Here is a 16,082-nt window from a genome sequence, read left to right as displayed (position 1 = left end):
ACCCTACATTCCTAATCACCCTTTCTGACCATGTCACTGAGGTCTGATTTAGCTATGTATGTCCTCATTTCATCAAAAGGAGTAAAATTTTGACCTGATATTACTTTGACTCTAGGGAGGGGATCAAATTAATCCACTTACCACTTCTTTCACAGAAGTAAATTAAGCAAAAATAGTTACTAAAAATGAGTTTGTGTTTCTGTAGGTATTTCTAGGAGATTATTCTTCAGACCTGACCGAAGATAATGATTCCATTAAGTGTATGGGATATTGTCCTCAGATGAACCCACTGTGGCCAGATATTACACTGCAGGAACATTTTGAAATTTATGGAGCTGTGAAAGGGATGAGTGCAAGTGACATGAAGGAAGTCATAATCCGGTAAAAAATAATTGTCTCTAGCACCTTTTGTTACTTGGGGGAAAGGTTAACTTTCACATTTTAAAAATTTGCTTACTAGGCATTTCCATGGGTTATAATTTTCACTAAAAGTGGTCATTTAAAGTTTTCGTATATTCTTTAAAAATTATGATAGCTATGAAAGACAGACGGGCTTTTTTTTGTTTCTAATTACAGAATGAATGCACCTATTCACATGAATGTCATGAAACTTAATCTAAATTGAAGATTTTTCACGTTAAGATAGTAATTTGTTTAAAATGATGTATATTGTAGGGTTTTGTTCTTATGTACTTATAGTATGCTTCAACTGAGTAACTTACAGAAAAAACAATGTCAATAATCACAGCAGTTTATATGAGTATTTATATACATCATAGTATGCTCATTTTATATTGTCCATTTTGCAGAATCACAAATGCACTTGATTTAAAAGAACATCTTCAGAAAACTATAAAGAAACTACCTGCAGGAATCAAACGAAAGGTACTTTAGTTAAATAATATGTATATATTTTATTGCAAGTGCTTGATACTATCTTGATAGAATTTCTTGTAGTGATGTATCTTGATAGAATTTCTTGTAGTGATGTCTTATTAGTTTGCTATGTTTTTTACTTCCCTATTTTCTTCCCATCTAGTTGTGTTTTGCTTTAAGTATGCTGGGAAACCCTCAGATTACTCTGCTAGATGAACCATCTACAGGTATGGATCCTAAAGCGAAACAGCACATGTGGTGAGTATACATTGAAGAAGCTTGAGACACATTACATTATATCATGCTTTAGAATAAAAAAAAGTGTCATTAGTTTTATATATACATATTGATTTAAGACTTTGAAGATGATAGTATAGGAGTGGAAGAATATTTAGATTTTTAAACTTTTTAAACATCACTTGGTAAGTTTTAATTAACTAAATTAAGCAAATAGTTGTATTTTAAATTTAATTTTTCACGAAGTAGTAAAAATATTTTATATATTCCAGAACACAAATGGGTATGTGATTAGTTTCTAAAATGAAGAGTGCTATTATCTAAATAGATTTTAAAGTTTTTTTTCCCCCTAGCCATTTAACATACAAATTATCTTTCTCCTAATAATAATGCCTTGAATTTATGTTGAAATCTCTCTAGGAATTCTAGTTAGTACTAATTAGTTGACCAACTCTTCAGGCTTCAATTTCCATGTCCAGAAGGTTTAGTTTAGATGAGTGCTTGGTCTTCTTTCAGTCATATGATTCTACGACTATTTCTTTTTCGTAACATGAAAAGGAATCAATCCTTATAATTCGTTGGTTAGTATACTTTTAGCCCATAGAAACATGTGAAATCATGGACTTTCTTTTCTCCATGTGACAAACCTTCAAAAATAAGAAAAAATAGAATATTAAAATCACAGTTGTACAGGATATCTTAACCACAGCGGTTGATATTTGGTAAGTTTTAACTAAATTAACCAAATAGTTGGCTTTCAAAAACCCAAGTATTTGCATTAAAATACAGATATTTTCCTCTCATCTTTTAATTTTATTTATGTTTTATAGGCGAGCAATTCGAACTGCATTTAAAAACAGAAAGCGAGCTGCTATTCTGACCACTCATTATATGGAAGAGGCAGAGGCTGTCTGTGACCGAGTGGCTATCATGGTGTCTGGACAGTTAAGGTAGATGTCTAGACAGCATGCCATTTAAGGAAAGAGGGTGATATTGTATGTGTGTTCCAATAAAACTTTTTTACAAAAATGGGGTGGCCTGGTTGGCTGACACACTGTAATTTGCTGGTCCCTGCTCTATTGTTTTGTGGTTTGATCAGTTCTCCAATATAACATTCATTGCCTCGATGAGCTTGTGGATTTTTACATGATTTTCAGTTTCACTTTTCAAACAATTTACATTGAAACTTTTTGGATATTTTACTGTCTACTGGAATTTTGGGTGAGAAGGATAATAACCATTGAATGTACTGTAATTAATGGTCAGTCTTTAAATGTATATATCTAGACATCAAAATGAAGTACTGATTTTTCTTAAACATTTGATTAAAATTAAATTAACTCCCTTTTACAATTAAAATACAATTACAAATTGAATAAAATTGATTCTTTAGCATATATGGCAAAAACAGCAGGTAAAATGTGCACAAATATATAAATTATAACCCTTATCCCACTTAAATGTTATTTTTTTTAATTAAAACTTTTTAATTAATTATTTTAAAGAGCTTTAGATTATGTAAATGTTACATAAAGGTATAAGGAATTCCCATATGCCCCACTCCCCCCCACACACTTTTCCACATCAACAACATCCCTTATTAGTGTGGTACATTTGTTACAATCAATAAATATATATTGAAGCATGGCTAACAACTATGGATTACAGTTTACACTATAGTTTACACTCTGTCCCACACAATTTTGTAGGTTATGACAAAACATGTAATGGCCAGTATCCATCACTGCAGTGTCATGCAGGAAAACTTCAGTGTTCCAAAAATGCCCCCATTATACCTATTACATCTTCCCTCTCCCATCCCTCCAGACCTCTGGTGGCTACTACCTTCATATCAATGATAAGAGTTCTTCCATTGCTAGAATAATAATAAGTCTATAGTAGAATAATGAGTCTAGTTTAGTCCATTGTTCATTCCCAAATCTTGAAGACTTGGGGATGGTGATGCCTACTGTGCCTCTAATTGAGAAGGCACGTAGATCCCATGGGGCAGATGGATGGAACTCTTGCTTGCAGTTGCAGACACTCTTTGTTTCTTGGGATGGGTGTTGTCCATCATCATTTTCTTGTTAATTGTCCTGGGTGAGTCCAATGAACTGGAGAGTAGGTGTTGCAACTCTGCTGAGATTCAGTGCTCAACTGGCGCATGGATGAACCAAAGATGTAAGTCTCTGGGAAATATATTTATCAAGTGTAGTGCTAATTATAGGTTCAAAGAAAAGGTGCAGAAGAGCCATGTGTAGGAAACTATAAATGAGTCTAACTGTTACACTGGGGAGCATAAATTCCAAAGTAAGGCCTACTGACAGGGTCCCGAATTCCTAAGCTTCTGGATGTCTCTAGAGCCCTCAGGTGCCCCGCTATTTGAGACTCTATTTGTGGCAGTCAGTGAGATCCTGCTGAGACTTGCATAAGCATATCCTCTGGAATGGCGGCCTGACTCATTTTGAAATCTCTTAGCCACAAAAACTCATTCATATTTACAATTTCCCCCTTTCGGTTAAGGTCTTCACTGCTAATAATCCCTCAGTGCCAGGGAGGCTCATCCCTGGGAGTCATGTCCCACTCTGGCAGGAAGTTAGTGCATGTATATACTGTTCGGTTTAGAGAGAAGCCACATTTGAGCAACAAGGAGGTTTTCAGGTGGTAACTCTTAGGAAGTACATTGGTAATAGGCTAAGTTTCAATTTCACAAGAAAACGTTCGTAAGTACAGTCATCAATATCATAGGCCTGGAATAATGGTCTGTTTTCCTTCACTAGGCACTGCCCTTGCCTCAGAGGATTTTTCCTGTCCTATTAGAGAATGTAACAGAACTCCTCAAGATGGGAATTCAATATTTTTTCAGTTTCATTTAAATGTATTTTAAAATACCAACATCAGTGTTCAATTAAGTTCTTTATTACCTGTAAATTTAATCTTTATTTTCCAAATGTTACAGTAATATTATATTTGCTTATTTTTTCAGTATGTAAAATTTTATTTTTTAAATCAATGTCACAAGTTATTCGATTAGCACTAGATAATAACTACAATAAAAATAAATTTGCTTTAGGTCAGCAGTTATACTTCTCCCTTTTTTTTGTTCATTCCTCAATCTTGGGGTTTTTGGGATGGTGTTCACTCTTTTTCATCCTGAGTAGGGTCATACATATGATGCAGAAGAATGGAATTGTTTTGGTTGCAGTTGAAGATAGGGCTGGTCTATCATTATCATTTTGTTTGTTGTCCAGGGCAGACCTGAAGCATTGGAGAATAGAAGTTGGAATGCTTATCTGCTGAGTTTCAGGGTTCCACCAGCATAGGAACAATCCGAAGGCTTTAAGTCTCTAAGAAATATGCTTAACAAGTAAACTGAAAATTATAGGTTCGAATAAAAGAAGTAGAAGAATCATGATTAAGGGATTTATAAATGAGTATAACTCTTATATTGGGGAAATAGCTTTTCATATATTCCCAGATAGAGCCTGCAGAGATGTTGATTTCATGTGATTGCATGGCTTTGCCTATAGTGTCTGCACATCCCAAGGGCCCTCAGGAACATTTTTGTTTGAGGCTTTGTTTATTTTGTTAGGTTGTGAAATCTGGCTGAGACCTGCAAACTCATAACTTCCAGAATGACTTCCCGACTCACTTTGAAATCTCTTAGCCATAAAAATTCTAATTTATTTAATATTTCCCCCTTTTGATCAAGGTCTTTCTCCACCTGCATTGCTTATTAATGTTTTGGGGGATAGATTTTGAATGCCATTGTTTCAAAAACTTATGGTAATGTATATTGATTTAAATGTTTAAAAAATTGTTTCTTTGTTTTAATTTTAGAATCAGTCTTTAGCTTTTCTTTAGAATTTCTTGTAAATATGTCATTTCCAAAATATGGCTGACCACTTTGCATTTGGAGTTAATTATTCAACACTTTGGTATTTCCTGAAATGGTATTTGGTATATTTTAAAAATTAATATTAGGTGTAATATTGGATTATAACCCAAAATATAAAATAAATACACAAGTTCATCCATATAAAGAAATAATTGAGTAAATAAATGGGGAAGGGACGCAAATCTTTCTTACAGGACCCCAGATAATATATGGAGATACTACTCCCTCCAGGAAGAGGAGCTTAATCCCCTATCCCCCAAGTATTTTCTGGATTTAGGGAGTTATTTCTAAAGAATAGAATATGGAAAAGGGAACATAGTTGTTTTACAATAGAGAAACGTGACAAACACTGCCTTAATCAAGAGGTGTCATGAGTTATATAATGTATCCCCTGATACAACAAATGAGATATTTCAGCTCTGTGGTATTCTCTCCAAAAACCCCTAACCCTAATCTGATCACGAGGAAAAACATCAGACTAAACCAAATTGAGGAACATTATAGAAAACACCTGCCCATTATTCCTCAAAACTTTCAAAGTCATGAAAAACAAGGAAAGACTCCGTGAGAAACTGTCACAGACCAGTGGAGACTAAGGAGACTTGACAACTAACTGCAATACGATAGCTTAGACAGATCCTGAAACAGAAAAAGGACATTAGTTGAAAAAACTGATAAAATCTAAATAAAGTCTGGAGGTAGTTGATAGTAATATACCAGTGTGGTTTCTTAAATTTTGTAAGTATAGCACAGTGATGTAAAATGATAACATTAGGGAAACTGACACTGGATGAAGGGTATTTGGGGATCTCTGTATTATCTTCATAACTTTTCTGTAACTCTGAAGTTATTCCGAAATACAAAGTTTATTTATGAAAATGGTAGAGATTTAAGTGAGAAATCATTCTTTGAAACTGTCAAGTCACTTTATACCTGAGTTTTAAAAAAAATTATTGCAGATGTATTGGGACAGTACAACATCTAAAGAGCAAATTTGGGAAAGGCTACTTTTTGGAAATTAAATTGAAGGACTGGATAGAAAGCCTAGAAGTAGATCGACTTCAAAGAGAAATTCAGTATATTTTCCCAAATGCAAGCCGTCAAGAAAGGTAAAAACAAAGAAATTTGGTAGTACTTCTTTGTAGAGCAATAGTTATAAAAATTGATTGTTGTGTAAAGAGTAGGGGTAAAATCCTCTCTTTGCACGTATGCTATATAGATATGTTACATTAACTATCTGTATTATTACAATATTGGGCTACTGTAGTCTGATGTATTATAAACATTAGACTAGTCTGGAATTTTCTGTTATATCTTTCAATATTTGATAGTATTTAAGCTTTTTAAAGTTCCTTTTTGATAGTAATGATAATTAATAGTGCATGAAAATATTTTGATTTCAAACAATTTTTGTCAAATATCAAACTAAATAAAAAATATAAAATAAAATTGAATTTTGAAGTTTAGCTTTAGAATACAGTAGTAGTTACATTTGAATTTTTAATTTTCCTATGTTTTATCTTACCCATTTTCAGTTTTTCTTCTATTTTGGCTTTTAAAATTCCTAAGGAAGATGTTCAGTCCCTTTCACAATCTTTTTCTAAGCTGGAAGAAGGTAAGTAGTATTTGAAAAACAGTATAAGGTAGTTCTCAGATTATGAAAAAATTTTATTTTAAAAATTTAAAGCTTAGAACTTACAAATCATGGTAAATAAGAAGATAGCCTTTTTATCCATTTAATCTAAGATATAACTAAATAGTAATACCATGGGGATTTTGTAGATCAACTAATTGTAGCGTAATCCTTTTACAGTCTTCAGTGGACATGACCAGTTTATCACATTGCCTCTATGAGAAAGTTAAGCTTAATTACATCTCACATAATTCAGTCCAGCGGTGGGAACATTGCGTTTCTTGAATCCTCACTTCATACTGGGCCACAGAAGTAGCAGTAGTATCAACACTCCATTGACAACAGTAGAGAGAAGACAGTAATTCATAGTGCAGAAGGGAGGGCATTCTCAACAGTTTCAGAGAAACTTATTGAATCTTGGCATTTTAAAAATAAATGATGGGTAGATTAAAGATATGCTGGCGGCCACAGAAGGAAGTTAGCTCACATTTGTCCATACACAGGGTTATTGTATGGCATTTATAAGCTATGCTTGTTAATGTAAATGTTTATATTAAAACCTTTCAAGAATTATAGGATGTGTAGGATTGTTCTTTAAGTGAATGCTGAATACAAAGAGATTTCCTGATACTGCAGATGTCCTCTTCACAGCTATACATTACTATTCTTTCTGCCTAAAAGCACTAATGAAATTAGTCATTTTTGTGCCTACTATTTGTGCATTTACATAATCAGGTAATGTTGTTGCCTTTCTGGTGATTCTTTTATGATCAAAGAGAACTCCTGAACTACTTGTGGAGAATTAAAGGAATGAATAGAAAACCAGAAACTTGGTTTTGGATCATATAAAATGATCTGATAAATACATAAAAGTTTATGGAGATATGATCAATATCCAGAATCTAGTTCAAGAAATCAAGAAACAGAATATGTTGGAGTTGGGGAATGGGAGAGAGCAGGGATCAAAAGAAAACATGAAAGGAATAATGAGGAAGAAGATAGAGGAGAGCAAGAAGTTGCTTGGAAAAGATGAAATAAGACAAGTTACGTTAAAGATATAATATTAAGGCTCTAGGACAGGGGTTCTTAACAAGGGGTCAGTGAGCTTGAATTGAAATTCAAAAAAACTTTATGGGGTATGTGTTCGTGCAGGTGTGATATATTTATTAAATAATACACAGTATGGTGTGGACATAGCAAGGGGTCTATGGTTTCACCTGACTGGCAAAGGAGTCTATGTGACACAAAAAAAGGTTAAGAATCCCTACTCCAGGAGATTATGGGGGTGGTGAAGAGAAAAGGAGCAAGTAGAAAGGAAAATGACATGTTTTGGAGCTTCAAATTTAAATTAGTTTAAAATATTTTTTAAAAGAAATGGTTAACCACCTTAGGGTAAATGCCATTTTATTTTTTAAAAATATATTGTTTTCATATTTTAATAGCTAAACATACTTTTGCCATCGAAGAATACAGCTTTTCTCAGGCAACATTGGAACAGGTACTATAAAGTTAAATTTTTAAAATTTATTTTATTAAAAAAGTGTCAATATCAAATTGTTTAGATTTATATTAGAGAGGGAGGCAGATTGTGAACCAGAGACAGTGTTATAGTATATTTCTGAAAATTTGTATAATTTTAAACAACTTCAGGTTCTCTGCCTGATTATTTTGGATAGCTAAATTTTTGCAGCTTGATAAAGAAAGTGGATGATGATGATGTATTTTATTAGCATATTTGAAATTATATTTTCTAAATATCTGTGCATATTTTTTATATTATGCCAGTGCCACTTACATATATTAATTAAAAACAAATAGCCTATTCCTCTAAAATAAAACTCATCCTTGCTTGTGATTAATGGAGAGTACTTATTTTGTCTGAATAGTATTAATATCAGTAAATCTAATCTCTTCTGATATTTGAATGATTAATGTAGTTAGTTATAACTTTATCTCTTTCTAATTTAATTAAACGTTCTCTTGGGTACAGAATGCTGTATTTGATTTATTTCCTTTCATTTAGGTTTTTGTAGAACTAACTAAGGAACAACAAGAAGAAGATAATAGTTGTGGAACTTTAAACAGCACACTTTGGTGGGAAAGAACACAGGAAGACAGAGTAGTATTTTGAACTCGTTTACCTTAAATCTACTTATTGAACTTATTTCTTCTTTATTTTAACTTTGATTTTAAAAGTTTATTTGAATGGTAACTGGAGAACCATGAAAGCATTTGAGATAAAGAAAATGCTTATTTCACTAAATTTACTAAGCTTCTTAACTGAAGTGCTGTGGTTGTATGTTTTGTGTTTCTTCAAATAAAGCTTATATATAATTTATTGAACCTGCATGTTTGTATCTGAAGTATATTGAACTGTAATACCTTTATCAAGCTGAGTATTTACTTTTTCACCTATCAAAAACAATGGTTCTGAATTTATAATTTAGAGATAAATAATGGAATAATTTTATTTAGGACAGTTATCTTTATTTTTTTTTAATTGTACTGTCTTTCAAATATATGTAATGTACAGTCTGAATTTAAAAACTACCACTTAGCTAGACAGAAAAGAGACATAAACTAATATGAAAGTTTCTTCTCCTTTTTAATTTCTAAAAGAAAATTTTAATGGAAATTGGCATCCTAAAATCCTAACGCTAGATAATCTGTGTAGATAAGAGGTGTATGAGAAGTAAACAGCCACTAGGTGGCACTCATTAATCATAGTAAGTAAAATGAGACCTTGTTCTATTGGGTGATTTTAGATGTAGGTAACTTAGATAAATAAAGTTACATTTCTTCTGCTTATAGTAAAATTCATAGGTATTTTAATTATTATAGTGAAAGGAAGACTATGTCTAGAATCTTATTTAATAGTCTGATTTTTTTACTCTTTCTGACTTGAATAGCAGACATCCATAAAAGTAGAAGAATTAAGCCATACCTCCTATCCCACCCCTCAAGGAACATATAAATTTTTTGGTCATCTACATTTCAAGGGCACATTTTATTTCATTCTTTGAATAAGATATTTGTTGTGTAATTGTTTTTATTGGTATATTTTATTATTTTAACTTTTCTCCTCCTCTACAGAATTTTAAGTATATCAGTACTTAAAATTTACTTAAGAAATCACCTGAGATTCACTTTGGAATATGGTGGGATATTAATAAACAAGCTCTTTTGACAGTTAAGACTTAGAAGTAAACTATACTTAATTCTCCTTAATGTAGAGAAAGCTTAATGAGCTTTTAGCTCTATTGCATAATAAATAAGACATTTATGAATGTTTTTAGAAAGATATTTGAATTCATTTTTTCAGTTTTTCTTTACTTAGGATGAGTATATTTCAGTCATGAATTAAATTTTTCATAGAAATGTTCTGTTTACTTTTTCATAGCAACAAAAAGTATAATGTAACTAATATTTAGGAAAGTAGGATATAGAGGAGGGAGGAAAAGGAAAGACAAAGTTAATTATGAAATTTATCTTTAAACACAGTTTTTGAGCATATATTACTTTCTTTTAATATGTCTCGAATTGCTGATTTCAAAACTTTTCCTATATCAAAACAAATAAACTTAAATATATTTTAGGCAAAATTGGAAAATATAAATTTAAGTATATATTGGGCAAAAGTTGGAAAATATATATTAAACAGCATCATCTAAGTTTTTATTTTCCATCTGTGATCACATTTTAAAAGTACAGTAAAGCCGGAACTTTACCGAGTAACTATGGTTACTGACAAGGCAAATTTCTGGCTGCCTTGGGAATCAAGCAATTGGCAACAATGAAAAACATTATGATGAGTACACTTTACATTCCCCTTTGTGGGCTCATCATTCTTTTTCCAGTTTGTTCTTAGTAAAAAGCTATACATATTCTTTAAAAGCATTTTTTCTTTAAATTGGTACAAACTATTTTAAGTCAGTATTTTACTTTTAATGATCATTAAAACATTTTTAGAGTAATTCAGTTCATCAGACATATTAATGACTATTTTTTAAGTCCTGAGGGTTCTTTGGATACAAGGATGTCTTTCATTTTAGGTTCTGACAGTCTAGTGGGAGAAAGACAGATATTTATACTTAATTATATCATGACAAATGCTTTGCTAGCAGTACTATTTTATAAGAGCACAATTAAGGTAAGTATTGTCATTGTTTATATTGTTGTTCTTCTGTTCATTCAACATTTCATTCTGACCTTACTCTGAATTTATTAAAATATCACACTATATTTTCATGTAATATGTAAATAGGCATTGCATTTTGAAAAGTAGAAATGTTTATCCTTAATGTATTTTTAATATTGCTAGCATTGTATTTTTCATTTTCTTTCCTGAAATAATATTACATAAATTGAAAAAAATTATGCTCAGGTGAATAATTTTTTATCAACTATTCTTACAATTATAAGGTAAAAGTTTACATATTTTTATTTGTAACATCATATATGTAAGTAATTGTTAATGCTGTCCCTCAAGAAAAATAACTAATATAGTTATATATTATTAATATTGAGCTATAAGAACTAAATGTAGAAGACAAACCTTTTGTTTTGTATCCTGGAATTAATTCTTTGTTATTTAGTATTGATAAATTAATTATGAGTTGCTCATATTAAAACTGAAGAAAAAATCTTGGCACTAAAATTGTTAGTAGAATTTTTTTTTTTAATCTGAGAAGAGTTTTCAAGTACAGAAGTAACATTGATAGTTATTTTTAATTCACACTGAGATTTTAAACTTGAGCTAGGTATTCATATAGATATTTTTGTCTTGAATTTATTTTTTGTAAATATAAAACAATCACTTTCACTTATACCTTATTAAATTTTACAGATCAAATTTTCTCCAATTTGATTCTCTCAAACTGGCAAAATTTTAAATACAATGAACAGTCTATTCCTAAGAACCTAAACAACTCTTACAACTGTAATAAGTCAATTTTTTGGTGGTGGTTGTTGTTTTTAAAGATTTATTTGTTTTTTATTTATCTCTCCCCCCACTCCATTGTCTGCTCTCTATGTCCATTCACTGTGTGTTCTTCTGTGTCCCCTTGGATTCTTGTCAGTGTAATCAGGAATCTGTGTCTTTTTTTGTTGCGTCATATTGCTTTGTTAGCTCTCCATGTGTGTGGTGCCACACCTGGGCAGGCTGTGTTTTCTTCGCACAGGGCAGCTCTCCTTACGGGGTGCACTCCTTGCGCATGGAGCTCCCCTACGCTGGAGACACCCCTGCGTGGCATGGCACTCCTTGTGTACATCAGCACTGTGAGTGGGCCAGCTCACCACACGGGTCAGGAGGCCCTGGGTTTGAACCCTGGATCTCCCATGTGATAGGTGGACCCTCTATCTGTTGAGCCAAATCTGCTTCCCATAAGTCAGTTTTTAAAAATCAAAGCAAATCAACTTCTCCAGAGTTTTTACATCTTAAAAATACGCAAAACAACATGATGGTTATACAACTTGCCACCACACTTGCATAAATACAGCATTCCAAGAGAGTATCTATATAATAATTTGAAGTAGTTATTTTCACCTTCTCTGCATATATACCTTGCAAGGGTTACAAATTTACAAATAAAATGGAAGAGAATTACCATCTCAGGCCATCTGAAGTTTATCCCTTCAATGGGTTGAGACCAAGAAATGGGTATTAATTAGACTACTTGATTAATGATTGAGACTTGCCAAGGGTTTTCTAAACACTACTGCTAAATTAAATACTAATATGAACATTGCACTTGGATGTGCCTTCCAAGATTAGCTGGCACCTGTTTGGGTGACTTCTTAATTGAATTGTGTCCCACAAGAAGATATGTCCAGGTCTGTGAAGTCTAAACCCTGGTCCCATTACTATGACCCTGTTTGAAAGTAGGACATTTCAGGGTGTTATTCATTAGGATGAGGCCAGACTGGATTAGGGTGGACCCTAACTCATTGTGACTGTTGTCCTTATAAGGAGAGAAAACTTGGACACAGATATATAGAGATAGAGCCATGTAATGGGTAGAAATTGAGTTATGCTGAAAGCCAAGGATCATCATGGATTGTCAGTCCCTGTCAGAACTCTGCAGACCTCAGAGGAGGCTTGGTCCTGCTGTCATCTTGATTCAAATTTCTCTTCCAGAACTGTCAGTCAATTTCTGTTGTTTAAACCAGCTCATCTGTGTTACTTTGTTACAGCAGTCCTGGCAAACTAAGGTAGAGTAGTCCTTCTCTTCTGTTCCAACTTTTGATTTTTTGAGGTTTCAATTGTGACTAGCCCAACCTATGTTTCAACCTATGTTACAACCCAGTATTTTTCCCTAAGTTTTATTGTTAGGTTTTGTGGCAGTTTGGTATTGTTTATGAATTCCAAAAATAGATATTAGATTGTGTTTGTAAACTGGTCTGTTCCTATGGGCATATAAGATTGTATTAAATTCAGAGGTTTCATTTTTATTTGATTAAATCATGATTAGGGTTTGATTCAGTTACCTCATTAGGATGTTGACTCCCCACTTGGGTGGGGACTTACAAAGAAAATGACATGGCAGAGGAGAGAGTTAAGTTTTTGATGCTGGAGCCCTGGGAGTAAACACACAGGAGAAGAACACAGAGAAATAGAGATGGTTCCATAGACATGGCAGAGGCCCTGGGAAGAGAGAGAGCCTGATAGTCTATAGCTGACCTTGTAGAGAAAACAGAGCGGTTAAGCCCAGAAAGAAACGGGCCCTGGGGAGAGATGAGGCTTATCCTAGCCTACAGCTGAGATTGGAAGAAACTGGGACCACAGAGCCTTAAGAGGAAGAGGAAGGCAAACCCTAGCAGTCATCTTGCTCAACACATGGCAAATGACTTTGGGTGAGAAAATATCTCTTATGGTACCTTGAGTTGGACTCTTTAGGGCCTGGTAGCTATAAGCTTCTACCTCAAATAAATACCCTTTGTAAAACCCAACAGATTTCTGGTATTTTGCATCAGCACCCCTTTGGCTGACTAATACAGGTTTCATCCAAACTCATAATAGGATTTTCTGTGTTCTGTGGTATGACTATAGCCTAACCTTTATAACTGAAGACTAGCTAAATAAATCTCTCACTTGGGTTGCAATTTTACTTTCCTTTCTGTTTTGTGTTCTTATGTGTCATTAACCACAGTATAATGGTATCATTGTTTTAGATCACTTTATTCATCTTATTAATATATTTGTCACATAACTGTTAGAAAAGATATTAACTAATAATTATTTTATGTGTTGGCTAGTTATTTCATTGGCCAAATTATATGCATTATTATACGATGATTATATACTTTGATATTTCTTTTCTGTTGGCTACATTCAAACAGTCACACATCAACAGTATGTGAAATCAAGTTGGTGGTTGAATGAGATTAAAATTATTTGTGGTCATCTTTACAAATTAATAAGAATCCCTAAACTGTAATCTCATTGTATTTCTTAATTTTCCATGTTATCATTATACTTCAATTTTGTAATAAGTTCAAATTTTAAAAGTAGTCAAGAGTAAAAGTAAGTCATACTATTGTGGAATTTAAGAGAAGTTCAATTAATTGAGTATAGAGAGGCCAGGACTCAGGAATGATTTTGAGAAGGAAAAAATGGTTTATTGACGGCCGGCCGGACTCGGGAGCTTTCAGTTTGAATCCCGAGCCCCGAACAAGATTTTCAAACGTCTTTTATACAGAGAGGAAAGGCCAAATGGTCCCTTTGTTTCAGTTCTCAATAGGCTTCAATTAGCATATATCTCTTCCACATCTTAGGTAAGCTTTTAGCAAGGACTCCAGACATTCTAGATAAGCCTTGGTTTTTGCATTTCCCCTAAATACTTAAAGTTTACAGCTCTTGCATTGTTAAACATTTCCTGGGACTGGAGCCTGTTTGCCATTTCCCCTAAGGGCAGGACTGCAGCCTCTTATCTTTCCACACTCACAAGTCAAACAGCTTAGTTATTTCTGAAGAGACACAAGTCAAACAGCTTAGTTATTTCTGAAGAGACAAAGAGCCTTCCACCCATAGCCCACATCAATACTATTCTTTTGTTCTCCAAAAAAAACAATGAATCTTCCAACAAAGTAAGAAATGGAAGTTCTGGTTTTCAAATATGTGCAAATATGGCTTTTATTTGTCTGGTTATCGAAAAGGGGTGACTAACTATGAGGTATGCATATTTTAGAATTTACCTTCCTCATAGCAAGTTATTAGCTGTTCTTTATAACTAATGTTGGTAACATCCAGAGTCTTTTAGGTTCAAAGAAAGATTGCTTTTCCTATCTTTCATTTATTCATAAATATTTTGTGCCATGCGTGTTTGAATCAAGCATTGTTCTAAGCACTAGGGAGAAATTATTAAAATAGACAAAAATTCTTGCCCTCACTTAGCTTTTATTATGGTAGAATGATACAAACTACTTACCAAAGTAAAATATATAATATGTTAGATGGTGAAAAAAAAAAAAAAGGAAGATAAGAAGTGTTAAGTGTTTATTGCAGTATTAAATAGATGAGACCACAGTGAGCAGGTGATCTGATGAAAGAGCATTATAAGCAGAGGGAAAAGCAAGTAAAAGGCCCTGAGGCAAGAGTGGTGTGACATTTGGTAGAAAACAGCAAGACCATTGAGGCTTGAGTGAACTAATTAAGGGGACATTAGTAGAAGATGGGTTCAGAAATCTCAAAGGAGTCCTTATTGACATTGTATGAACATTGAGTGAGATCAGAAGTCATTATAGGATTTTGAGCAGAAGAGAGAGATCACCTGATATAAGTATTGATTTAGCTTCATGTGTTGTAAATAAATGAGATACAAGTGAAGGAGAAATGAGACATTTTAGGAGGCTTTTGCATTTGATTAGGAAAGCCATGATGATTTGAATTAAGGAGGTGATAAGTGCATGTGATGAGTAGTTGGATTTTTAAAAAAAAATAACATATTCAACATAAAATTTCCCATTTTTAACTACTTTCAAGTATACATGTTGATGGTGTTAATTAAATTCACAATGTTTGCTACCATCACCATCATCAATTACCAAAACTTCCATCACCCTCAAAAATACTCTGTACCAATTTAGCATTAACGTCCCATTTTCCACCCTGGTAACTTGTAATCAAATTTCTATCTCTAAATTTACATATTCTAGTTATTTCACATAAGTGAAACCATATAATATTTGTCCTTTTGTCTTTTGCTATTTCAACATGATGTCAAGGTTCATCTGTTTCAGCTTGAATCAGAACTTTGTTCCTTTTAGGCTGAATAATATTCCATTGTATGTATATACCACAGTTTGTTCATTCATCTTGGGTTGCTTCCACCTTTTGGCTATTGTGCATAGTGCTGCCTTGAACGTTCTTATACAAATATCTGTTTGAGTTCCTATGTTCACTTCTTTTGGGTATATGACCAGAAGTGGGATTGTCAGGTT

At 33.0% G+C, this 16,082-nt stretch overlaps 1 protein-coding gene across 8 annotated transcripts in view; it reads left to right on the top strand.

The window, feature by feature from the left end:
- ABCA5 (ATP binding cassette subfamily A member 5) overlaps nt 1-8,987 on the top strand; it is a 95,247-nt gene extending 86,260 nt beyond the window's left edge. For all 8 annotated transcript variants that reach the window (XM_058284632.2, XM_058284637.2, XM_071210785.1 and 5 more), the window contains 8 exons: nt 206-381; nt 810-885; nt 1,040-1,134; nt 1,944-2,063; nt 5,971-6,120; nt 6,547-6,626; nt 8,087-8,142; nt 8,668-8,987. In XM_058284632.2, the coding sequence (XP_058140615.1) occupies nt 206-381; nt 810-885; nt 1,040-1,134; nt 1,944-2,063; nt 5,971-6,120; nt 6,547-6,626; nt 8,087-8,142; nt 8,668-8,775 (861 nt within the window). In that variant the 3' untranslated portion in view covers nt 8,776-8,987. The remainder of the gene's footprint in view (nt 1-205; nt 382-809; nt 886-1,039; nt 1,135-1,943; nt 2,064-5,970; nt 6,121-6,546; nt 6,627-8,086; nt 8,143-8,667) is intronic.
- Nucleotides 8,988-16,082: the final 7,095 nt, after the last annotated feature.

The sequence above is a fragment of the Dasypus novemcinctus genome, chromosome 21 (assembly GCF_030445035.2).
Source record: "Dasypus novemcinctus isolate mDasNov1 chromosome 21, mDasNov1.1.hap2, whole genome shotgun sequence".
NCBI lineage: Eukaryota > Metazoa > Chordata > Mammalia > Cingulata > Dasypodidae > Dasypus > Dasypus novemcinctus.
Note: the sequence above shows the minus strand (reverse complement) of the source record. Positions and strands in the feature narration are given on the sequence as shown.